Source organism: Labrus mixtus, chromosome 21 (genome assembly GCF_963584025.1).
Source record: "Labrus mixtus chromosome 21, fLabMix1.1, whole genome shotgun sequence".
Classification (NCBI taxonomy): Eukaryota; Metazoa; Chordata; class Actinopteri; order Labriformes; family Labridae; genus Labrus; species Labrus mixtus.
In genome coordinates this window covers 129,185-153,724 of record NC_083632.1, presented here as the reverse complement: position 1 = coordinate 153,724, position 24,540 = coordinate 129,185, and the positions used below count along the sequence as shown (strand labels likewise).

At 41.7% G+C, this 24,540-nt stretch overlaps 1 protein-coding gene across 2 annotated transcripts; it reads right to left on the bottom strand.

Moving 5' to 3' along the window:
• Positions 1-5,849: 5,849 nt before the first annotated feature.
• Positions 5,850-20,970, bottom strand: hlfb (HLF transcription factor, PAR bZIP family member b). 2 transcript variants are annotated; one of them, XM_061027498.1, is made up of 4 exons: positions 20,554-20,970; positions 17,563-17,913; positions 10,365-10,579; positions 5,850-10,164 (listed from the first exon to the last, which is right to left on the bottom strand). In XM_061027498.1, the coding sequence occupies exons 1-4, from the start codon at positions 20,684-20,686 to the stop codon at positions 9,946-9,948; spliced, it is 918 nt and encodes a 305-aa protein (XP_060883481.1). In that variant the 5' UTR covers positions 20,687-20,970; the 3' UTR covers positions 5,850-9,945. The 2 variants fall into 2 exon arrangements, with proteins under 2 accessions (XP_060883481.1, XP_060883482.1); XM_061027499.1 differs by having other exon boundaries at positions 5,850-10,161.
• Between the last annotated feature and the right edge of the window lie 3,570 nt (positions 20,971-24,540).

Genomic DNA, 24,540 nt, shown 5'->3' with positions numbered 1-24,540 from the left:
TATGGTATTGTTTATGCATGTTTTTATATTGGATTTAGTCTCATCAGGATGTTTACATGATGTTGGAAAGTAGATTAAGTGTGTTAGTGTGACTAAAACTAGACTTTTAAAATACACTTTACCATGTTAGTCTGACTGAAATCGTACTAATTTGACTAACACACCTCGATAATGTGGTCGGGGGTAAATTAACTCTTGCATGTATACACCTCAATCAGCCCCAAACTGACCAAGGCGTTCTGGGTATGCTTCACAGTTCCTGCGACGGGCTATGACTCAGAAGTCCACCAGCATAAACGTGAAGAAGAAAGCAGAGAAGAAGAGAAGACACATTTATCAACATGGCAGACAGTACATACAAAATGTACAGAGATGTAAATGTGCATGTTTCCAACATTTGACTTCTACCCAGTTTTCTGCTTGCTAATTTGTTTCTCGATTTGATTGGTTTGTGATACAGGAAAAAGATAAAATAGAAACTATCTTAAAGACGGCATATCTGGGATGAAGTGGGACAGGTACAGTAGTTCAATTAAATGACCTAATCGAGCTTGTGAAGGAGTGGGAACAGAACATGATTAATGTTTGCTTAGTTGCTGGAAATAATTAGAATATCCTCATTATTGTAATTGTCTTGAAAACAGGGATAACTTGTTGTGAAATGCTAAAAGTTAGCATTTCCAAATGGCAGCTGCCATGGATGGGCTTTCAAAAAGACCTTTAGAAACCAAATGGGTGACGTCACTTGGTCTATGCTGAAACTTAACTGGGAACCTGGACAAAATGGGACAAACCAAAAGTGGGTTACCTTCTGCCTAAAGGCTTTTTTAATCCTTTTTAGAACAAAATAAGCTTTTTTTGTTTGAGTTCGACCCATTTGCTGATTTGCCGGTTGTAAATAATTCCATTAACAAGTCAACAGCTGGTAAACCCTTTGAAAATGCTTTCCTATGACAAGCCAGATGTCTGCACTTGTAAAGGTCACAATGTCAAAGTCAAAGTTGTGCGGATTGTCATCCAGGGCATTTTGGCCAAATGAAATGCTGGACTACCAACAGGGCAAATGGGGCACCTAGAAACGAAGGTTTAGGACCCCCAGGGTCCCGTTTTCTTTTCAAGTGGCCCTTTTTATTTGAAACCTGAATGATTTGGCTTTAATTGTGTTCATGAAATTACAATGAATAAATGGATAAGTACACCAACAAAGGAGCAGATCCTGTCATGAGATGAAGTATCCCATGACTCTATATTTTCTAATATAAGAATGGCCGCGTACAGATCAGATTAATCGTCTTTCTGTGGCTGATTCTGGAATTGTATGCAGTGGTTACTGTGCACATTTGTTCAGCTGGCTTAATCTCACTTCCTTCCTGAAAACGACAAAATCCTTCTCGACTGAAAGACTCCCGCCTCCCACGTCAGGTTTCCCCCGACTGCCCATTGGCTCTGGCAACATTGGACAGATGATCCAACCCGGGTCTTTAGGGGACTCGTGCCACTGAGGCCTGGACCAGGACAAATCCTCTTACATAAAAGAAGCCAGCCAGCTGAGCAGCCCACCAATGACTGCTGCCCATCCATAATATGAATTGCACAATTACCCCCCCCCCCTCCATATTTCATGTTTGTGGATTAAATTGTGACTGCAGCAGAGTATTAGGACAAGTATTATGTATTTGTTTTTGCCCTGTGCTGTTTTTTTGTCCGCTGGGAGGGTTACGTAAGCTTCAGGTTGTCAACAGGCTGAGATTTTCGTCATGTTCAGACCTGACGGCTCATCTGATGCCCACATGTGGCCCAAACACTGGCTCGCCAGCGCAGCACGCAACGCTAAAGAAATTACCAAAAAGCTGGAAAGGAAAACTGTTCTGTTAGTCTGTGACGTAGAGAGGAACCTCCAGGCATGATACGATAACTGCTCCCCATCCAGGTGACTGCAGTGTTCATGACTTTTTGTTTCCAGACAATTAAACCTGTTTCAAATAATTACCTGTTTGATTTGATGGATCAACCAATGAATCTTCATGACAGTGTATGTGGCAGAATGGACACTTTTCAGGATTCTTGTGAAAGATTAAAACATGTGGGAAGTAATGTGTATTTAATAATTCATTAAATGATTTTAATAGGATATTTTCTTGTTATTATTTTCAGTTTCTTTTGGCTTTACATCCTGCTGTTCCTGCTGTTCGATGGTTTCAGCATTCAGAGGTTAAAATACCGTTAAATTAAAAATCTTTATTCCACTTAGTCTGGAGCTAGTTATATTTTTAAACCAACATTTTCTTTTGGGAGTACTAAAACAATAGAATTGCAAACTACAAATAAAAACTTCAAACCTGTATATTAAAGTCCAACACTGTTGAAGTTAATTTAAAGTTAAAAGCATCAATCAGTGAGATGTGTAGTGAGTGAGATGATAAAGGTATCTTACTATCTGATCATTAAGGAAACATGTTGAAGTGCTGGCTTCTCTGACAACAATGCAGCAGCCAGTATGTCCTCCTTCTAAAGACACATGCACCTCACAAGAGGGGGGCGGGGTCTCCTGAGGTAAGACGTGATATAAAAAGAACGACCAGGAAGTAGTGGACGTAGCAGCAGAGTCCTCCATACGACTCTATAATGAGAATATGTGTGTTTGTATCAATGCTTCATGTAGTTGAAGAGAATCTCAATGTGAACTAAAGAGAGGAGAAGAACAAACTGGAGAACAGGAAACATGCAGCAGCAGGTTGATTAGAGCACGGAGATGGTAGAGGTGGTGTGCAGACAGTCTATGGTCGTGCAGCGATCACAGGGAATAAAGGTCACCACCCCCTCCCACTGGCCCCTCCCACTGGCCCCTCCCACTCGCTACTCGAAACGAAGCTTTTTCTGTGCGTTTTGACCTTTAGTACACAAACAGCGTTTAGGTCACTTTAAATGCTCCGTTTAGTTAGATGTTCAGAAACTCCGTTTAAGGTGTTTCTGTGTAGACGGGTTGGCCGTCGGCTTTAGTCTTTGCGGTGTGTTCTAGTGCAACTTTTTGGCCAAGACTAAAGGCGTCATGCGTCGACGCCAGAGGCGGCCTTCGTCGTCCACTAGTTCTTAACCGTCGGCTTAGTGTGTCAGGACCTTTAGAAAATAGAAGCTGGACATCGTAAACCTGAGGATTTAACATGAAGTCCTTAAAACTACATGAAACCTTTCAGGGGTTATGTAAACGTTCAGAGTTATTTTCTGCTTCAAATGAACAAACCCATTTATTTAAACTCTTTGCAGAGTCAAATAAAAAAACACATCCTCCTGCTTTAGGACTTATCTCCGTAATGTCGTGGCATATTTCATCCAACGGGGCCATTTTTTAAAACCACTAAAACCTCCTCTGTCGTCATCGTGTGTCGGTCTGCATGGCTCGGATTATCGGAGCATCCTAATCTGCTCCCTTTCACTTTGAGAAAATGGAATTACATAATGACAATTTCAACTTAGAGTGGTGCTAAAGAGGGAAACAGAAAGCATGAAAAGAGCTGCGCACGCTAAAGGGTGAACCCGGACGGTCCGGATATCTGCATCGGGACACGTTGTTTCTCCTCGTGTGTGTCTTTACTCCGCTCACATGTCCAGACCGTGAATCAGAGCCGGGCCTGGAGATTACATGTTTAAACAAAGCCGAGGATAAAATACTTATTTTCTGCATTCAAATCTCACCAAAGTATTAAAGTAAGCATCATACATGAGCTCTGAGTATGAAAAGACAAAGTTCTGTTTTGTGCTGGTTCACTTCAGTGTTGAGTTCAGGAAGTCGTCGCAGACCTTCAACTTTCTTTGACATGTTCGATGCTGCATCTCTGCGCTAAACTCTGGTTTGTTTTCCAATCAAATAGCTGAAAATACTAAAGAATAAATGCACCTTGCAACTCTAAAAAAAACAACATGTCCTCTTCTTGAAAATAAAATAAGAAGAGAATTTAAGAATGAGAAATACTCAAATTGTGGAAAAATGAATATGCTTATTGAAAAAGAAATAAAGTATTTCTATGTCTTACACTTTTCCTCCAAGTATAAGTTGTGTTAAACTTTGGTTTCTCGTCGTAATTATATGCCAAACATTTAAAGGCAAGAAGATTTTTTAATTGCTCCAAGTTTAAGATTTTGCACAAACAGTAAAAGTTGCACAGCATGGCCACTTGTTTTACAGACACCTCCCTGCATCTCTTATTAAATGGACTTGATAAGAGAAAATTATTTAAACATTAAGAGAACCAGCAGTGATATGCAGCGAGGAGAGGAAGCTGCCTGTTTCTGTATCTGGAGGCTAAATGAAAAGACGAGCGCACAGGTGAGGTTCAGTAAGAAACAGGTGAAGAGGATCAACTGGAATCAGGTTTATGATGAAACACAAACAGAACTCTGAGGACATCTAGTGGAGAGACGAGTAATGACAGGGACTGGAGACTCACAGGGCCTTTCTGCACCCTCTCCCTACGTCTGGTCCCCTTAAAGGCTGAGTGAATAGACCCTCTGCAGATGTCATGTGATCATAGTGCATGCTTATTGGACCAGTAGTGACAACGTTAGCTTCCTGGCTAACATCCACATCCTCATCCTCGGCTTGGATCCAACTGCTTTTGGAGCCGACTGAAAAACAACGAGTTAACGAGTTATTGTTGCTTTGGGGTTTTATTTTTCTGCAGGTTCTTGTGTGTGTTTACAAAGTCCGACATTACCGGTCTGACCTTTAAGTTCAATGGAACCGCCCATGACGCTAACATCACAAACATGAAGGTTAACCATGAAAGGAAAGGGAGGGGGGTTGTTACATTTGGAAACAGGTTACTTTAAACAACATGTGTATTTTTATGTTGTTGAGAAAGGGCGAGTATTAAGATGTAAAACAAAGTGGTGTTATCGTTGCTTAGGATGGATGATGTTTTTGATAACTGTCATGGGGCGGCTGCACGGTGGTTAAAGGTGGTGCAGAGGTTAAACAGCGAGGAGCTGTTGTGGGTTCAGGGCCTTATTTTTATTCGCTTTTATTTGATGTTTTAATGATTTTATAACCGTCTTTCCTGTTTTCATTTTCTGTTGTTACTTCCTGTCTGTCATTCTTTTGAGAAGCACTTTGCATGTTTTAGGTTCTGCATGAATAAAGTTGAGTTGAGTTGATTACTCACACAGAAGAACTCTGAGGACATCTAGTGGCGAAAGGAGGAATGACAGGGCCTTTCTCAAACCACTCCCTACACACTTCTTCTCTGTTTGCACTCATACTGTAGTCTGTGTGCGCTGGACAACTGGACGCCCTGTGCGTTTCCTTTTCTGACTTCCTGTCCGGCGCTATCTATTCTGTTCCAGTTGACGCGTGCCTGCAGCGTCCTCCGTCAAAATAGATAGATAGATATTTGAAACGGAAACTGGAGTTTAGTGTTTTAGTCGAGATATCACTACCTGAGACCAGAGTGCAACGAGACCGAGACATTTAGGGATCGAGACTGAGACCATAAACATCAAAACAAAATCATTATCATGAGAGCAGGGGGCGTGTCACTCCAAAAGCACTTTTGGACTGGTTACACAACCTGGTTACACAACCTGGTTACACACCTTTATGTCTGTGCATTCATGTCATTGTGTGATATATGTGAACACACCAAGACAAATTCCTATCAACTGTATTGTTGAAATGGCTATAATAAACCCCGCCTGAGACCGAGTAAAAATGCTGTCGATCCGAGACCTTCAAAAAGTCTCCGGTTCTTTTGACCAAGACCCATTTCAAGTACTACAAATAGAAAGCAGTTAGTTCTCTGTCAAATCATCAACACTACAATCTGGACAACTGAAGAAAAAAACAGAGACACGGAGACGATTTAAACTTTTATTTATATTCTCATTTTGATCATGTGAAACATAATCAAGGACAAACATGGAAAAATCTCTCCGAGCAAAGAGAGAGAGAGAGAGAGAGAGAAGTGGACGACAGGATGCAGGAAAGAGAAAATCACACCCAACGAAAGAAAAGAAAACATTCAAATTAAAAATAAGTGCTTCAGGTCGGGGAATACATTCGTCTGGGCTGAAAACGCCACAAAGGTAAGCGTCTACACGGAGCCGGGACACCTGGAGCACAAACAACCCGAGAGCTGGATCAGCTGATGAGGCACCTGCACAGGTGTGGGGGAGGGGGGAAACAAGTCAAGAGGAGGGGTCTGAGGTATTTCAACTACGCAGGGAGGAACGGGACACACTGTAATGCCCATGCATCGCCCGGACAGGTCGGGCACGCCGTTTTGGTAATATTTATGAATATATATTTAATATACTGCTTATATTTATGTAACCCTTTCTTAAAATACACAAGAAATATCTAAGTAGGAAAACAGACTGTACAAAACCAAGAAGAATATCTCTGTATAAACATTAAAACCTTTCATGTATCAATATATCCTTTAAATACGCTTTTGGTCGGTAGTAAAGAGGACGACAACGCTCACCCAACGCACCGTTTCAAATATACATTCATGTCTCAGGCGGCCACCGGGGGGCGCAACTGTCGCTGAGCTACACATAGGAAAATACGACAAGGGAGGAAACAGCAAAGTACAGTTCATGCCGTGAAGTCGAGAAGAAGCATCTATTGCACTGAGAGGGACGAGTCTGGAGGTCGTTCAAACAAAGAAACCTCGTTCAGGTTAATTTAAAGGTTAAAGTAGTTTCACTCTCTGAGATTATAAAACATGTTTTTAAAGCTGACAGTGTTTTTCTTCTTGTTAGAGTATTTAAAAAAAAATCAATACACTTTTTAAAGAATGTTATCGATTGTTCAAACAAAATAATATCCTTCAACAAACTTGGAGAAAAAATTAAATAAAAACACTTTAACCAACTGAGACCAAGACCTGAACTGGATCAACAGCTTTAAAGGAAGAATGATCGACATGTTCCACATCAATAAATCATAAAGTCTGTCCTGTGTAAATGTGTCTCTGAGTCATGACTGTCTACAATGAGGGAGAAGCTCGAGTCCCGCTGGCTGTGTTGTTGTCAGAGCCGTGTTTACGGGACGGCCGGCTCCTCCCCCTGTGTATAAAAGCTGTTTTAGTCAAGAACTAGAGAGAAGAAGAAGAACATACTCACTGATTATTTGGATGTTTTTGTTTTGTTTTTTGATGTTTGTGGTTTTTAGATCACGCTCATTCTGTGTCAGTTTACATGAAATGTGAAGCTACGAGCTAACTAAAGAGCGCTAACATTAGCATGCTAACACAACAATGTGAAGCTACGAGCTAACTAAAGAGCGCTAACATTAGCATGCTAACACAACAATGGAGGACACAGGTGATTGCAGCTCGAGCCGAGGGCAAGTTTGTCGGCCGATTGTGCTTGACTCCTTCGCTTTGTGTGAACATGAGTGGAGGGGGGGTTGGAGGTGTGTCTCTGGAGGAGAGCGGAGGCTTCAGGATGGAGGAGGCGTGGCCAAACAGAAGTTTGTTTTGGTTTCATGCTGGAGCTCAAGGGCGACCTCTACTGGATCAAAAAGTCGCACATTCTTCCTTTAATTAACTTTCACTTTAAGCCTGCAGGGACGCAGAGTATGGGAATAAAGTATTAAAGAAATAAACACTTTGTCATCAACAAAACTCACAAAGTGCTCGAGAAACTGATTTTCCAGACAGACTGAGGATGTGACGTTCAGGAAAGTTGGGACAAATGAAAACTGGAGGGGGAAAAAAATCACACAAAAAGAAGGATGCATAAGCTGTGATGTCACATGACAGGTTTGGTAATCAAGCAAAGTAATCAAGTAAAGACTTTGTGTACAGTGACAAGATTCAAACAGTTTAAAAACAAAGAGTCCGACATGATGAACAGGCAGGAACAGAGAGAACGGAGGATGAACATGGAGGTCCAAACGCTGAAGATATCGAACTGAAGGGAAACGTGAGACTGACCTCACGTCCGACTCCAAAAAAAAAAAGAATATTAATCGCTGGTTTATCGTCAGATCATCACGCCTGTAGAGACGATGAAGCTTCCTGCAGCGTGTGAGAACATGTAAACTATCCATGAGCCTGCAGAGAGCCCCTCGACCACCAGGGGGCGCCAAAGACCAAATCTCTTTGGTTTTCCTTTTCTTAAACACAGAATCTGTCAGGATTTAGAAACACACTCCCTGATGTTTTCATTTTAAAAAATCACTAAGAAAAACTTTTTGAGGCTTCTCGGGCAGATTTTTTTGGAGTATCAAAAGAACAAATTTCAGCGTTTCTATAAAATCAATTTGGCATTTTTGGCGCTCTGTATGAAAACCAGTGAGTGGATCTTAAAGTGAAGATGTCCTGTGTTACGTTTCTTCTTTCTCCATAAATATCTGTAAAAACGCCGCTTCTGAAAAGGCGTGAAGTAGAACAGGTCTCCAGTGACCAACAGGTGAGAACATTCATGTACAGTCATCAGGAGAAAGGCAGGTATGTACAGAGACAGGTGCATTGTGGGAGCACACCTGGATGAGAGGCAGGGGGCGGAGTCTGTGCGGGGGTGGGGCGTCGGTAGGTTTAAAGTGTCTTTTTCCAAACACTGAGAGAATTCACAGGGCCGGAGAGACGTCCTACCAGCTGTGTGTGTGTGTGTGTGTGTGTGTGTGTGTGTGTGTGTGTTCATGTCTTTGTGTGTGTGTGTGTGTGTTCATGTCTTTGTGTGTGTGTGTGTGTGTGTGTGTGTGTTGAATAATCCTGAGTAATGGGCTCAGCTCACGGCAGGAGGTTTTTGTTGATTATACTCCAACAAGAACCAAATAGGAGGAAATAATCGGCTGCAGAAACTGAAAAATAAAAAATGAGTCTGTGTTGTTTTTAAATGGTGTAATAAAAGATAAAAGTTTTGGGATATTCTGCATTTCATTTCAAAGTCAACAAACCTCATGAAATCAGCTGTACAGTATCTTCTGAGAGCGTCACAGACTCTGACATTGTCGGTCGATTTGAAGGTTTGAAACTCTCCTTAAACTGATTTTTTCATGACTAACATAAAAACATTTCCTCGTCAGTGACTTGTAGAGTCGCCGCCTTCCTCGATTATCTACCCAAGCGACAGAAATGAAAGCAGAAATCACTGGCGGGTTGTCAGGACTAACCCTAACCCTGTTTTGTGTTTTCAGATGTACTGCAGCATATTTTTGGATTTTTAAATTTTGGATTTTAGCAACCGCAAACAAACTCCATGTGATCTGCAGAGTCCCTCTGCACCTTTAAGAAAAAGCTAAAGACCCAGCTCTTTCATGAATACCTACTAACTTAATGATGATGGTCTCCATATTATTGATGATGATGATGGTAATGACGATGGTTTTTGTTTGATAACGACGACTTATAAGATGGTTTCTATACTGATTAGAGCTCTCAAGAACTGCCCTCAATGTTGTGCTTTGCCTCTGGTCACTTCCTGTCAGCACCTGTGTGTCCAATCAGACTCAAAGCTGATCGTTTGCTCTTACTGACATTGTTCCCTTTTTTCTAGATCCTTGCTTGTGTTGTTCTTACTCTCTGATGTACGTCGCTTTGGATAAAAGAGTCTGATAAGAGAATTGTAGAAATATCAAAAACAATCTTAAACTGGAACTGAACTGAATCTTCTGTTTCACACTTTAAAGAATTAAACGTCTGCTTTTCAATCAGGAAAAACTGAGAGTAAAATGTGGTTCATCAGACTTACATCTACATTTTTGGTATAAATACAGAAGAACTCCTGAATGATGTGATAATGGAATAAAGAAAAACTGAAGTTTGATGAATGGTTTGGTCCAGTAAATTTAAAAGAGTATTTCTGCATCTTTACTCTTAGCCTGCCGTGAGAGGAGGTGGTGGAGTGTGTGTGTGTGTGTGTGTGTGTGTGTGTGTGTGTGTGTGTGTGTGTGTGTGTGTGTGTGTGTGTGTGTGTGTGTGTGTGTGTGTGTGTGTGTCCTCACAGCGGTCCGTGCCGTGCCTCGTACTTGGCCAGGATGTTCTTGCTGCGTCCGAGCTCTTTCCTCAGCTCGGCCACCTCTTGCCTCATAGCCGAGTTCTCCTTCTCCAGGAAGCCGGCTCGGATGGCGATCTGGTTCTCTTTGAGCCGCCGCGCGTCCCGAGAACGCTTGGCGGCCACGTTGTTCTTCCTGCGCCTGGCCCAGTATTTGTCATCCTGCTCAAAGGACACAAGAGAGGAGAGAGGGGACGTGAAAAACGGAGGAAATATTTTAAAGACAGACAAAGATAACGGAGAGAAAATTATTTTTCACAAAAATCCAGACGAACAGAAACTCGAGCAATCGATGATTTATCTAAATAACACAGATTCCATTGTTTTAAAAAAACACAGAGGAGTCCGAACCAGCTCCAACTTACCTTCAGGTCCTCGGGGATGAACACTTTGCGAGCTTTCTTGATCATCGGTTGTGGTTTCAGCTCCTCGTCAGAGAACTTGTGTTTTCGGGGATCGAACATCTCCTGACCCGGCACGCTGGACAGAGCAAGGTCGGCGGGGTCGGGCTCGTACCTGACGGGGACGTGGATGGAGTCCGGGTCGATGGGGCTGGGAGTGTTTCTGGAGCTCGGGAGGCCTGAGAGGAGGGTGAGGGGAAGAGTTAGTGTCACATAACTTCTCCATGAATAGAAAAAGTTTGATCAAAGTTAAAACTTTTTAAAATGCTCTCATAATTATAAGATAACATTTAAATCTGTAGTTTGACTCAGTGAAGTTTTGTTGAAGCTGCAGCAAGAAAAAGTTGAAGAAAATCTAAAATGTCAATGTAATCTTCCTGATATTTAAGGAGCAATATGTAACTCTGACCCCTAGTGTTTAAAATGGGTACTGCAGTCTAAATTGTAAACATTATAGAGAGCTGTTCCCCCCCCCCCCCCCAGAGAAGCCAGCACTTCAACATGTTTCCTTAATGATCAGATAGTAAGATACCTTTAACATTCCACTCTCTACACAGCTCACTGATTGGACCTTGTAAATAAATGTATTTACATGTTTAACGTCTGATTCTTAAACCTCTTTTTAGGCAGATTTCCTCTGAGGCTGCAGTGACGAGCTGCAGCCTCAGAGGGCAGCAGACCTACAGTGTTACCCAAAGCACCACCATCAAACTGTGTGTGTGTGTGTGTGTGTGTGTGTGCGACAGTGAGGAGTGTGTGAGATGATCAGGAAGAATTTAAACACAAATAAAAGCTGTTTTCTGTTTGACGTTTAAATGACGGCGTTCAGGACCGAATGAGTTGTGATGAGTTGATATACGAGTCACAGGAACATCTTCATGAAGTCAAATCAAATTAAGAAATATGTCCATAAAAACATGAATCTGTCTTTAAAAGAGAAGCTAGTGATTAATCGTCTGTCGAGCAGGGACGACTTTTAGAAATACGACGTTCAGATCACTTTTATTTCCCTTTTTCTGCTTTTTATTTGAGTCATAACGACTTAAAGAATATTAAAAAACAAACTGGAATAAGATCTCACTGTGTGTCTTGATTTTCTGCAGTTTTTAACCGTCAGCTCTCCGGACAGTCAGACTTATGTAACACAATCTGTGGGCGTCTTAATCAGCGAAACAAAAAACAGTCAAATTACTCACACGCGGAAAAACACTATAAAACAGAAATAGAGCTTATTCACTAAAGAGGAGGAAGTTTGTGTTTTATGGAGTGTTAATGAGCTGCTTTTATTGAGTGTCTCTCAGGAAATAATCCTAATAAAGAAGCGGCTGAAGCTGTTTAAGGAGAGGGACTTTGTATGGAGGCCTGTTGGTGCCAAAAACACACAAAAAGAGAAACTCTGGCATATGGAAATTACTCTTAGAAATAAAACATTAAATAATCAATTTTGGTGGGGGGGGGGGGGGGGGGGGGGGCGTTCAGGCCGGTCGTTCACCAACGATTCCGAGGAAACTATGAGACATGAGAGCTCAGGAGCTCCGAAGGAAAGATGTCGTTAGCGCCCGACGGGGACGTGTACGGTAAATAAAAGTTCAGTCATTTTTGCCACAAAGGAGCCACAAGTCGGATTCAAACCCAGGCGGCCCGCTCGGAGGATTATAGCCTCCGTACATGGGCCGTGCGCACTAACCACTATGCCCCTGGGGCGGCTGTGGCTCGGTTGGTAGAGTCGGTCATGTCTCAAAATGGAAGGTCGGGGGTTCAATCCCCACATGTCTTATAAAAGAAACAACCAACATAAACATTTTTATTTTCCTAAATCTGAGGCTCAGGTGAATGAATCTAACGCTCCTCACCCCTCAATGAAGGCATCGTGTGTGACTTGTGTGGAGGAGCAGGTAGTAGCTGAACAGCAGCACATGATGTGCCTAGCCGCCGAAACATGACGCTGACAGACAGCCAGACACATGCCTGTGTGAGTGTGTGTGAGTGTGTGTGTGTGTGTGTGTGTGTGTGTGTGTGTGTGTGTAACATGACTACATTTCTTTTGTGTGAGTCGCTCACTCGTAGTTCCTGATGTTTCCCACAGAGCTCAGCGTGCGTCTCACTTCATAAACATGAACTGTGTACTATTCTTACGTTTTCTTGAGTCTATTTATTGCTACTCTGCTGCCTCACAGAGGGACATGTTTTCATTTTAAACTACAGAAGATGTTCACTGAACTGAAAGAACAGACATGTCTGCCTGGTCACATCGCTGGTTTAGTAGTTTCGGCACAACACAGAGTTGTAGTTTTCAGACATACACTGTAAATATGAAAACTAAGGACATATGTACAGATCAAAAATCATTTTATGCCTGAGTTATTTGTAACGTGTTGTTTATCTAGAAGCCAAAGATCCTCGGTCGCACAGTTAAGATCTGGTATTCTCCCTCTGGACACTGAAGTCGGTTGATTCAAAAACATTCCAGTAGAAAACAGACTTTGTGAGATGTGTGAGTTGGACGAAGTTGAAACGGAGTCCCATTTTCCCAATCTGATGATTTAAGAGAATTATTGTTTCATGAAGTAAAATCTGAAATATTGGGGCAAACAGATGTGCAGAAACTGGAACGGCTGTTTAAGTTTGATGTGTTTAAACTTTTGTTTCAAAAGCTTGGAAAAGAAGACAGGATATTCTGTTTCATTAGTTTGACTTCTTGCTTTCTCTTTTTGTTTCTTGAGAATGAATATAGTTTACCTCGTGCACTCTGATCCGGGAACATTTTTAATTTATGGTGTGATGTAAGAACATGCGGGTATGACACAATAATAAAAAAAAAACTAAAACTAAAAAAACGATGAAGCCTGAGTGACATCACCCATCTGTTACTTCTAATGCTGAGCAATTGGGGTTAAGTGTCTTGCCAAAGGACACATCTGACGAGTGGCTGCAGGAGCTGGGGATCGAACCCCTGACCTTCCAGTTGAGAGATGACCGACTCTACCAACTGAGTCTCAGCCGCAAAGATCAGATATCAGGTTGGAAATCTGCAGATCATGAGCTGGTAAGCGTATTTGTTCTCATGAGAAAATAAAGAAACTAAAAACAACACTTCGTTCGACTTTCTCTGAACCTTTCTTGTTGAATTTGTGAAATATAAAATCCCACTCAGAGTTTCAGAAAAGTTACAGGTTTGTGCAGTTCAGCAGTGATTTTAAAGTTTGGACAGACGGAGGAAATGTTTGAGGTTGTTCAGAGACTCCACCTCAGGAGCAGGATGAGGATGTTTGTGCTTCTCCTCCTCCTCCCCGCCTGTCAGTTTGTTTTTCATTATCTCCTGAACACTTGGTAACTCCTGCTGTTCCTGCCTCCTTATCTGCAGCTCTGTCACACGGCCATGTGGGAATGCAAATATGCCAGATTATGCCTCAGATTAATTTGCTATATTTAGACATGAGAGCAGCAGATTACTGCAGCACTGAACACTACAACTCAGCGCTGTGCAGAAACGACCAAACCTTTTATCTCGGTTCATATTTTCACACCTCGCCAACATCTGGTTAGAAATCATCTCAAACTTCTTTAAGAGAGGATTTTAGAAACACGACTTCTGCAGCTGATTCAAGCTGTCGCCCTCGTAACATAAACCAGAGTGACCCACACAGTTGTGTGTGTGTGTGTGTGTGTGTGTGTGTGTGTGTGTGTGAGATTATTAGCCGATGTAAATATAAACAGAGTTGAAACTTCATGTGTGTGTGGAAGAGAGGGTTGCTGCCCACTGGCCTACTTCTGCAGGGAACACTATGTTCCTACAGCACTGATCTCATGAAGACACACACACACACACACACACACACACACACACACACACACACACACACACACACACACACACACACACACACACACACACACACACACACACACACACACACACACACATAATCCACACAAAGAGGGCCACATGTTTCTACACGCTGTGAGGGGCCGTCTTGTTTTTGTTCTTTATAAACACGAGGCATGGAGCGAGCAAAATAGTTCAAGTGGAAGTTCTCACGCGCACACACACACACACACACTCACACACACACTCTCTTGTAAGGTCAGGACATCTGCCCTGCATTCGACTCCTCGTTGCATCAGGGGCGGACGTGTTTCCCTCCCTGACATCTGAACACACCTGAGCTGCTCTCACCTTTGCACCTGGCTCCTCCTCTTACTCTACAGATTTCAGGCCGCTTAAGGTAAAGGGTTTGAACTTTGAACTCTGTTTTCTGCATGGTGTTTTCTCTGACTGACAACATAGCTCGTAAACAAAAGATTGAACATGCAGGATGGAGAGGTCGCGTGTGAAAATAAAAAAACAACAACAATGTTGAAATGTTAAATAAGTTTGTCTGTGTTTATGGTTCAGGTTTACAGACCCATGCACAGCTGGATAAACACTGAAGCTTCAGAGTCCACCACATGGTGACCTGTGTGAGCATGGACTCTAGAGAGGAGGGGGGGGGGGGGAGACAGCTCTCTATGATGTTTAGAATTTAAACTGCAGTACCCATTTTAAACACTAGGGGTCAGAGTTACATACTGCTCCTTTAAGTTCCCATACCATTTTTCCTGGAATAAATGAGCCATAGTGTTTGAATAATTAGAGTTGTTCAGCAGTATAAGAACTTTTTCTACACTAAATAAGAAATACTTTATAATCAAACACAAAGTGACAACAACATGTTCAAGTAAACTTCTAGAGGTAGGAGTGTTTTGTTTCCATGAGTTGAAATGTTGTTGAAGTAGGAAATAAAATCATCTTAAATTGCTGCTGAGCTGCAGTTGGTTAACTTCTTGTTTCCTTGTGCTTTAACCACATTCATGTGACGTGATGAAAACAGTGGGATGACAGCATGATACCATAAAGTTATGTAAGAGTGGGAGCCTGTGATTTCTGTTCCACAGCAGTATCTGCTTAACACTGAGAGTGCTAGCTAAAATTAGCCACCACAAGCTAATGATCACATTGTTAATTTATTTTTATATTTACGGATTATAAGTTTGTTTATTACAAATATTTAAACCCACTTAAAACAGGAACTCTCTTTTTATTACTTTGAACAGACTGCTTTTGGTACTTGATAGTTTTCAGTACACCGTGGTCAGACTGTCGTACTTTTGGTGTTTCAAAACATTAAAGGATATTAAAATAATTAAACAGCATCTTAAAGTACCGAAGCTTTAAGAAGAAGATATCCTTTATTAATCCAACGAGGGGAAATTACTTTTACACATATGATGCTATAGACATGAACTAATAGAGAGATGTCAGAGTGAGGGGGCTGCACATGAAAGAGCCGTTGGGGGTTTAGGTGCCTTGCTCAAGTGCACCTCGACAGTGCTCAGGAAGTGACCTGGCACCAGACACATTTCCAGACTTGAACCGGAGTGAGCTACTGCCCCCCCTCCCCCCAGAAAAACATCTTGATTTGATCCCATCAAAAATTGCAAGATGACTCCCGCACACTGTCTAAATAGTATGGATGGCTTAAACTTTGGGGGGCTCTGAGGGGGGATACTTTGACCTGGTTCGGGTCCTTTTTGTAAGGTTGTCAAACTGTTTGATGCTTTGATATTTGTAATATATTGTAGTATATTTGATAAGTGTTTTCAAAAGATACCATCTCTGTTATATTGATTATTGATGGTATCGTTAACCAGATACTGTTGGAGAGAAAGAGAGAGAACACGGTCTAAATTGTGCAGGAGACCGTGTGCACGAGTTCAGCTGCAATTTTTGAAGACAAGGAATCACCGAAAATCGGATGACCTGGACTTCTACTTTTGTTGCTGTAGTATCCAAACAGGTATTAATATTTGATTTTTACTAAAATTGTATCAAAGTTTAAAACTCTAGCATCATGTCCATACCTAAATCTGATAATCTATGACTTTTAAAAGTGCCTTAACTTTTTATATTTTCCATGTTTAACTGATAAACAAGCCTTTTTTTTGTCCAAACATGGACAATACATTGGGTTCAAAACTACTGGAGGCATTCTGTAACTTGAAACTGTTTGTCAAGTTTCATTTTTTTACACCCTGTTGATTGACTTTTCCAAACAAAAACCATTTCCCCAGCAGCCCTGGACATCTCCCGCCTGCCTGAATGCAGTCTGTTTTCTCTGCTCATCCATCACTGCTAATCACGCAAGGGGACAAAGACGCTGACAGACTCGTCCTCCTACTGCAGCTACAACTCATCACGAACCAGATGAATGGCTCCTCTTATTGTTTTCAGAGAGCGACGACTGGAAGCCGAGAGGAAATCTTTCTGCTCAAACTCACGCTCTGGTAGCCGTTTTTACTGAGGAGTGAGAGATGGTAACAGAAAAGCATGCAAGCTTTTTGTGGGACATTTCTATTTAGTTAACATTTCTTTTATGTTCAAGAAAGCACTCAACAGTCTCTCAAACCACAGCTGAAACAATCTGTCAATCCATGAATTTGTTGATTGGACAATTTGCTGAAAAATACTAGAAAAATGCAGCTTTCTGGTAGTTTTCTTCTTATGACTAGGTATTTTAATATTTCAGCTAGGCTCTCTGAAACTATAATGTTTTATTTTTTACAACTCCTTGATATCTTTCAGACCAAACGTTTTAACACACCTCAACATTATTTCTGTGTAAAAGTTTTGTCCTTTTTTGGGAGCCCAATCTACTTTTCACAGTAAATAACATAATTCTGATTGAAGATACAGTTGTCATTAATTCTAAACAGGTTTACTGACATTTATTTGTTAAATTAAGGGAAATGCACCTCAATTTATCTCTTGGGTTCCACAATGATCTGTTCTTGGTCCATTGATTTCACCATTAAAATTAAATTTCACCGATATGCCGATGATACTCTGATTTACCCACATCTTAAACCAAAAACCCAAGCTAATTTCGAGGCTCTTCTGAGCTAACTTTTAGTTCTCTTGAAACTGCAAACAGCTTACTGTATGGTTCTAATATTTGCATGGATCTTTTCATTTAAAAACTTGAAGCTTTAGATGGCCAAAAGAAGGCAAATCAAGAAGCAACTCTTTCTAACAGAATCAGATATATAGGAAAACAGGTGAAGTTGACCTTTTAAGAATAAAGTCAGCTGGTAGTGAATGAGCTCAAACTGGACTTTGTGTTACCTGCTCTTGCCGGGCTGCTGTGCAGGCAGTTCGGAGAGATGATGCTTGTGTGTATGGAGGTGGAGGCGTGGTTGCTGAGGTCCATCACTGATGGCACCGGCTTGGATTGGGGAATGTTTGTTGGGTGGCGTGATGGAGCGTGTGGTTGATGCTGGTTGTGGTGGTGCTGGGAGGGACTGGAGGGGATGCCGTTTTCGGACAGGAACTCTTCCAGGTCCATGTACTCCAGCTGGAAAGTGTCTCCATCGTAGGTCAGCGTTTTGTCCCAAAGCGTGGGACCCAGGAAGGCTGACTGGGGGGCGCTACGCTCCTCATCCAGGTTCTTCTCCTTCTCCTGCTCCTTGCTGAAACCTGAAGGAAAGCAGAGGGAATAACTCGGTCAGTATAATCCCTAAAACATGAACTCTTCAGGACATTAGCCCACTGAATTGGCAAACGTTTTTTGGAGAATTTCTTAAAAAATGAAAATACTGGGAATATCACATATTTGGAAAAAAGCACCGGTGACATCAACAGCGCCTTTCTTAAAAGTTGAAAGGGCCGCCCCCCCCAATATAATGGTAGGGGAAACACTGAATACTAAGATCTAGGGTCTAAATTGTACAAAAATGTTTTGTTTTCCTGCAATTTTTGTTAATAAAAACAAGAAATTGCCAAATATTGGGACTTCTATCTATTTTTGTTTCCATGTTAGAAAGAGAGGTATCGATATTCTTTTATTTATAGTTCAATCTTTTCAAAATTTAAAACTCAAGTATCGTGACAATCCTACTTTTAACAATATAAAACTGTTACACTAGTGCTCAGTTTGCCTAGCTAATGGTAATTTGAGCTAAGATGAATGCTAATGTTAGCTATTGTCTGACCTGACCTCCAGAGAGGCAGCAGAGTTACGCGGGACACCTGGTGGTAAAAACTGGTAATACAGTCTGGTTTTGGTTTGATATCAAACCGGTTTAAAAAAATGTTGACACCAGCCCAACCCCAGATATTGTACGATGAAACACTTCAAATTAAAAGGAAACTCCGTGTGAAGTCAGAAGGGAGTGTTCAGGGGACTATTTTTAACCTCGAAACCCCGTCACTAAGCGAGTCCAGATTTCGGTTTAGTGGCTTTAAGCGCTCCAACACAAAACTGTAAACAAGTCCACAAAGACAAAGAATTACTCAACAAAGGTGTGACCTGAGATTTACAAAGACAAATACAGATTTGCTCATTTCTCTGATCACAACGGGACTTTCCTGGCTGTTTTATTTACTTTTTTGTGTCCTTGACGACATCTCTGGAGCTTTATCAGCTCGGTGACACCTGACCTCGACATGTACAGATGGATTGCTCTCACTGGAATCAATAAGAGCCGGGATAGAAATGTTTTTGTGACAGCCAACAACGCTTACAAGACAGATTCCTGCTCGTACATTCAGGTTCAGAATTACCCAAAACAGTTTTAACAAAATAAAAGTTTAACACAAAACATGTTAATAAAGTTTCTCATTTCTGATTTCTAATTTGAGACGTTGGCTTTATAACATTAGAGGCTCAAACACTTGAGGAAGCTGAATTTTTGAACACCTTTAGATTAGCTGAGTTTTGTTCTGACTAAGTGCAGATCAGCAAAACAGGGGATGTAGACATGTTAGGAGGTCCGAGAAAGTCCAAACTAAAGAGATAATAAAGGAATACAAACATTTTATAATACAGAAAATCCACATTTAACACATTTCAATTAAATTTGACTTTCCTTTTTTGATAAATTGTGGTGATTTTCGCCTATTTACCCTCCAATCTTTCAATTAAAACAGCTAGAGATATTAAAAACAGTTTTTCTCTTGTTAAAAGGAGGTCACATGTCAACACTATTTTGATTTAAGGGGTTTGGAACCAGTGTCAGATGATTTATTTTTTTTTAAACGTTCAACTGAGTTCAAACCACATTTAAAACCTCAACTTCAAACTAAAAACACGGATTACGGATGGTTTCAAAGGACGATTCAGACACGTGGTTCTCAACTGGTCCAGCTTCAGGACCCTCTACCAACACCTCCATGAAAAATCTAATCATGACTCAAATTTGTGTCGACTCTAAACCAATCAGATTCATCCAAAGAAACAGAACCCCTTCTTAGACTTTTGACACTTTTTTCCAGGCACACATTTGTGACCCACTTAAAACGGCTCCACGACCCACTTTTGGGTCCCAACCCACCTGTTGAGAACTGCTGATTTAGACCAAGAATTGAATGAATTTAAAAAAGTAGAGAGATTTTAAACATTTAAGAGCTAAACAATAAATAGATTTTTAAGTACAGTGTTCCTCTGCAGATATTTTGCAAATCCCTGAATCTCTTTTTTCTTAAATTTTGAGCAAATATTTCTTGCTTTTTTTGCTCAATGACGAACAATTTTGAAAACCTTTCACCTGTTTTCATTGTCAAATTCTCTCTTCATGGTGAACTGTTTTCTAACTCAGAGAATTTTGACCTGCTTCCAAGAAGAGAGTCTTAGGGGGGAGGGGTTTAGCAGGAGGGGGGGAAACGCATTTTTAAGAGTCCTGCAGCTCTGCAGTGTCTGCACATTTAACCGACATTAAACATTAAAATATTCATATTATAAAGCGTGAATGTTACCTGCAAAGCTATTAGATTAGTGGCTGTAATTTATACACTGAGACATTTGATTTCCCATTTCATATGTGATATGTCTTGTTGATTTAATTATCAGGATGTAAACGTCTTTCCAGGTGTACAAACTTTCAGCCTGAGTCAGAGCCACATGTCAACAGGTGAGCTGTCACTTCAGCCTCCAGAACAGGTTTAATGTGAGGCGTCCTGACCTGTTGAAGGTGCACAGAAACGGCTCTGAGGCTGCGTGGCTCACATTCCTCGACTAATTACATCTAATGAACACTGTAACGTCATAAAAAAATGAACCTGCAGCAACTCGTAAAGTGAGACAGGAAAAACTGCGCCACAGCCACAGTGTAACTTCACCTTCATGGTGCAGCGGCAGCTTCATCGGGTTCTCCAGCAGAGACTTCAGGACTCCGTGCGTGGACTGGGGGAGAAAACTCGGGTTCATGGGGACGGGATGTCGGGACATTTTCTCCATCACGCCTCCTTGCATCTGGAGCCGCAGATCCAACGAAACCGAGAGAGCGACACAGGAGCCACAAATAAGGAAAAATAAATATATGGAATAAGAAAAGTGTGAATCAGCCGCTGTGGTGACGCTTCCTCTGATCCGGAGCCCACATGAAAAGACTGCAGGAACTAAAGCCCTCAGAATAAACCCGGGGGTGAGAATAAAAACAACAGCGAGCGCCGGACGTGTGCGCTTGTTGCGGTGCCTGTGCGGGCTTCAGGAGGCGGACAGACCGATCACCGATCCCATGTGTGAAAACGGAGGACTGCTGACGTCAAACCGCGAGCCGAACACCCTCCCTCTTTACAGCCACACCCCCCTCTTTCTGTCTCTCTCTCTCCCTCTCTCACCCTGTTTGTTCACCATCAGAAACATGAAACACTGAACATAAACTCGAACCTTACTCTTAAAGTGACCCAGTTATAAAGCCTCCAACCTGCAGCAGACAGGTATTGTCCTTTTTAACCATCAGAGGTTGTTTTTAAAACCAGAGCAGCCACTTTAAGATCACGAGTCAAAGTTTCCTTAAAGTATCCCAACAAATAAAAATATAAGAAATATTAATAATCCAAGTTTTATAAAGATTTTAGGGTTGTTAATATACTTTGCTGATTACTTTCTGTAGGCCCTTTACATTTATTCCAACAAGTGGCAAGCTAAAAAATAATTGAGGCAACCCTAAACTGCAGTTCCTCCAGTGTCCACTAGAGTCTGTCTCCTGCAGTGAGTCAGTCCCCATAGAGCTCTATGTTAAAATGTCTAACTTTACAGCTGCAGTTCCTCCAGTGTCCACTAGAGTCTGTCTCCTACAGTGAGTCAGTCCCCATAGAGCTCTATGTTAAAATGTCTAACTTTACAGCTGCCGTTCCTCCAGCGTCCACTAGAGTCTGTCTCCTGCAGTGAGTCAGTCCCCATAGAGCTCCATGTTAAAATGTCCAACTTTACAACTGCAGTTCCTCCAGTGTCCACTAGAGTCTGTCTCCTGCAGTGAGTCAGTCCTCATAGAGCCCCATGTTAAAATGTCTAACTTTACAGCTGCAGTTCCTACAGTGTCCACTAGAGTCTGTCTCCTGCAGTGAGTCAGTCCCCATAGAGCTCCATGTTAAAATGTCCAACTTTACAGCTGCAGTTCCTCCAGTGTCCACTAGAGTCTGTCTCCTGCAGTGAGTCAGTCCTCATAGAGCTCCATGTTAAAATGTCCAACTTTACAGCTGCAGTTCCTCCAGTGTCCACTAGAGTCTGTCTCCTGCAGTGAGTCAGTCCTCATAGAGCCCCATGTTAAAATGTCTAACTTTACAGCTGCAGTTCCCCCAGTGTCCACTAGAGTCTGTCTCCTGCAGTGAGTCAGTCCCCATAGAGCCCCATGTTAAAATAAACATGTTTACATCCTGGTACAAAAACAGTTTTGGTTTTTATAGCTTGTTCCTCTATTTATGACAACTTGACGGGTTGATTTTGTTTTTTAAAGTTTTATTTTTTGCTGTTAGGTGTCACCTCAGCTAATTCAGTCTCTGACCTTTAACCTCTGGGCCGTGTTTGTGCTGTTGGAGCCTTTTGGAGATTTTTTCGTATACATCAGACTAATAATCTGTCTCTCTGTGAGCTTTATTGGACTAACAGACCGTCCAACAAGTCTGAGCTCCACTTTTCACAACTGGTCACATTAGAACTTTATTTTATTTACATGTTAGCAACAATTAGCATCTACCTGTTAGCACCCAAAAAGTTATCACAAGACTTGTGTGGCCACAAGGATCTATGTGACATAATCATGTCATCACGACAAGACGATGACATGTCTTTAATCATAGACTGAATGTGTAAATACGCCCTTGTATGCAGATGACACTGTGGTTTAAACAGACCCCCGTGCATGTCCTCGATGAACCCTGTCCAAAATAAAACATCAAAAGATTAACAGAAGACAACTCCCAGAGACGATTAACCTATTACAATTCTGCAAACCTGCTTGTCATGTTTCATGTTAATCCTTTTTTAATTGTCCTTCACATATCTTCCGCACAGCTCTGTTTCAGCGAGTAAGTTATAGTCAAAACACGGCTAGGATTAAACTGTTCATAGTTACAAGAAATAAAGAATAAATGTCAATTCAAGTTCAAATTCACTGCACGCCATCAACCACCGACATCTGGACACAAACACATGAACTGTTTTGACAAAATTTCAAATTATTAAAGGAAGAATGTGCAACCTTTTGATCCAGTAGAGGTCGCCATTGAGCTCCAGCATGAAACCAAAACAAACTGCTGTTAGGCCACGCCTCCTCCATACTGAAGCCTCCGCTCTCATCCAGAGACACACCTCCAACCCCCCTCCACTCACGATCACACGAAGGAATCAAGCGCAAGTGGTGGACAAACTTATCCTCAGCTTGAGCTGCAATCACCTGTGTCCTGCATTAATGTGTTAGCATGCTAATGTTAGCGCTCTTCAGTTAGCTCGTAGCTTCACATTAGCTGTGTCCTGCATTAATGTGTTAGCATGCTAATGTTAGCGCTCTTCAGTTAGCTCGTAGCTTCACATTAGCTGTGTCCTGCATTATTGTGTTAGCATGCTAATGTTAGTGCTCTTCAGTTAGCTCGTAGATTCACATCAGCTGTGTCCTGCATTAATGTGTTAGCATGCTAATGTTAGCGCTCTTCAGTTAGCTCGTAGCTTCACATCAGCTGTGTCCTGCATTAATGTGTTAGCATGCTAATGTTAGCGCTCTTCAGTTAGCTCGTAGCTTCACATCAGCTGTGTCCTGCATTGTTGTGTTAGCATGCTAATGTTGGCGCTCTTCAGTTAGCTCGTAGCTTCACATCAGCTGTGTCCTGCATTGTTGTGTTAGCATGCTAATGTTGGCGCTCTTCAGTTAGCTCGTAGCTTCACATCACCTGTGTCCTGCATTGTTGTGTTAGCATGCTAATGTTGGCGCTCTTTAGTTAGCTCGTAGCTTCACATCAGCTGTGTCCTGCATTGTCGTGTTAGCATGCTAATGTTAGCGCTCTTTAGTTAGCTCGTAGCTTCACATCAGCTGTGTCCTGCATTGTTGTGTTAGCATGCTAATGTTAGCGCTCTTTAGTTAGCTTGTAGCTTCACATTGTTGTGTTAGCATGCTAATGTTAGCGCTCTTTAGTTAGCTCGTAGCTTCACATTGTTGTGTTAGCATGCTAATGTTAGCGCTCTTTAGTTAGCTCGTAGCTTCACATTGTTGTGTTAGCATGCTAATGTTAGCGCTCTTTAGTTAGCTCGTAGCTTCACATTGTTGTATTAGCTTGCTAATGTTAGCGCTCTTTAGTTAGCTCGTAGCTTCACATTGTTGTGTTAGCATGCTAATGTTAGCGCTCTTTAGTTAGCTCGTAGCTTCACATTGTTGTGTTAGCATGCTAATGTTAGCGCTCTTTAATTAGCTCGTAGCTTCACATTGTTGTGTTAGCATGCTAATGTTAGCGCTCTTTAGTTAGCTCGTAGCTTCACATTGTTGTGTTAGCATGCTAATATTAGCGCTCTTTAGTTAGCTCGTAGCTTAGCATTTCATGTAAACTGACACAGAATGAGCGTGATCTAAAAACTCTTACTAACATCCAAATAATCAGTGAGTATGTTCTTCTTCTTCTCTCTAGTTCTTGACTAAAACAGCTTTTATACACAAGGGGAGGAGCCGGCCGTCCCGTCCATGTAAACACAGCTCTGCTCTCTAGGAAGTTCGAGATAATTTATAATTTATTTCTTAATTGGAGCTGCTGAGTAACACGCGCACACACACACACACACACACACACACACACACACACACACACACACACACACACACACACACACACACACACACA

Coding starts and splice junctions, on each gene's coding strand:
- hlfb (XM_061027498.1), bottom strand. CDS start 20,686: ATGCAAGGAGGCGTGATGGAGAAAATGTCCCGACATCCCGTCCCCATG. Junction 17,914..20,553: donor GCTGCCGCTGCACCATGAAG/GTGAAGTTACAC, acceptor GCTTTCCTTCAG/GTTTCAGCAAGGAGCAGGAG. Junction 10,580..17,562: donor CAGCAGCCCGGCAAGAGCAG/GTAACACAAAGT, acceptor CCCTCCTCTCAG/GCCTCCCGAGCTCCAGAAAC.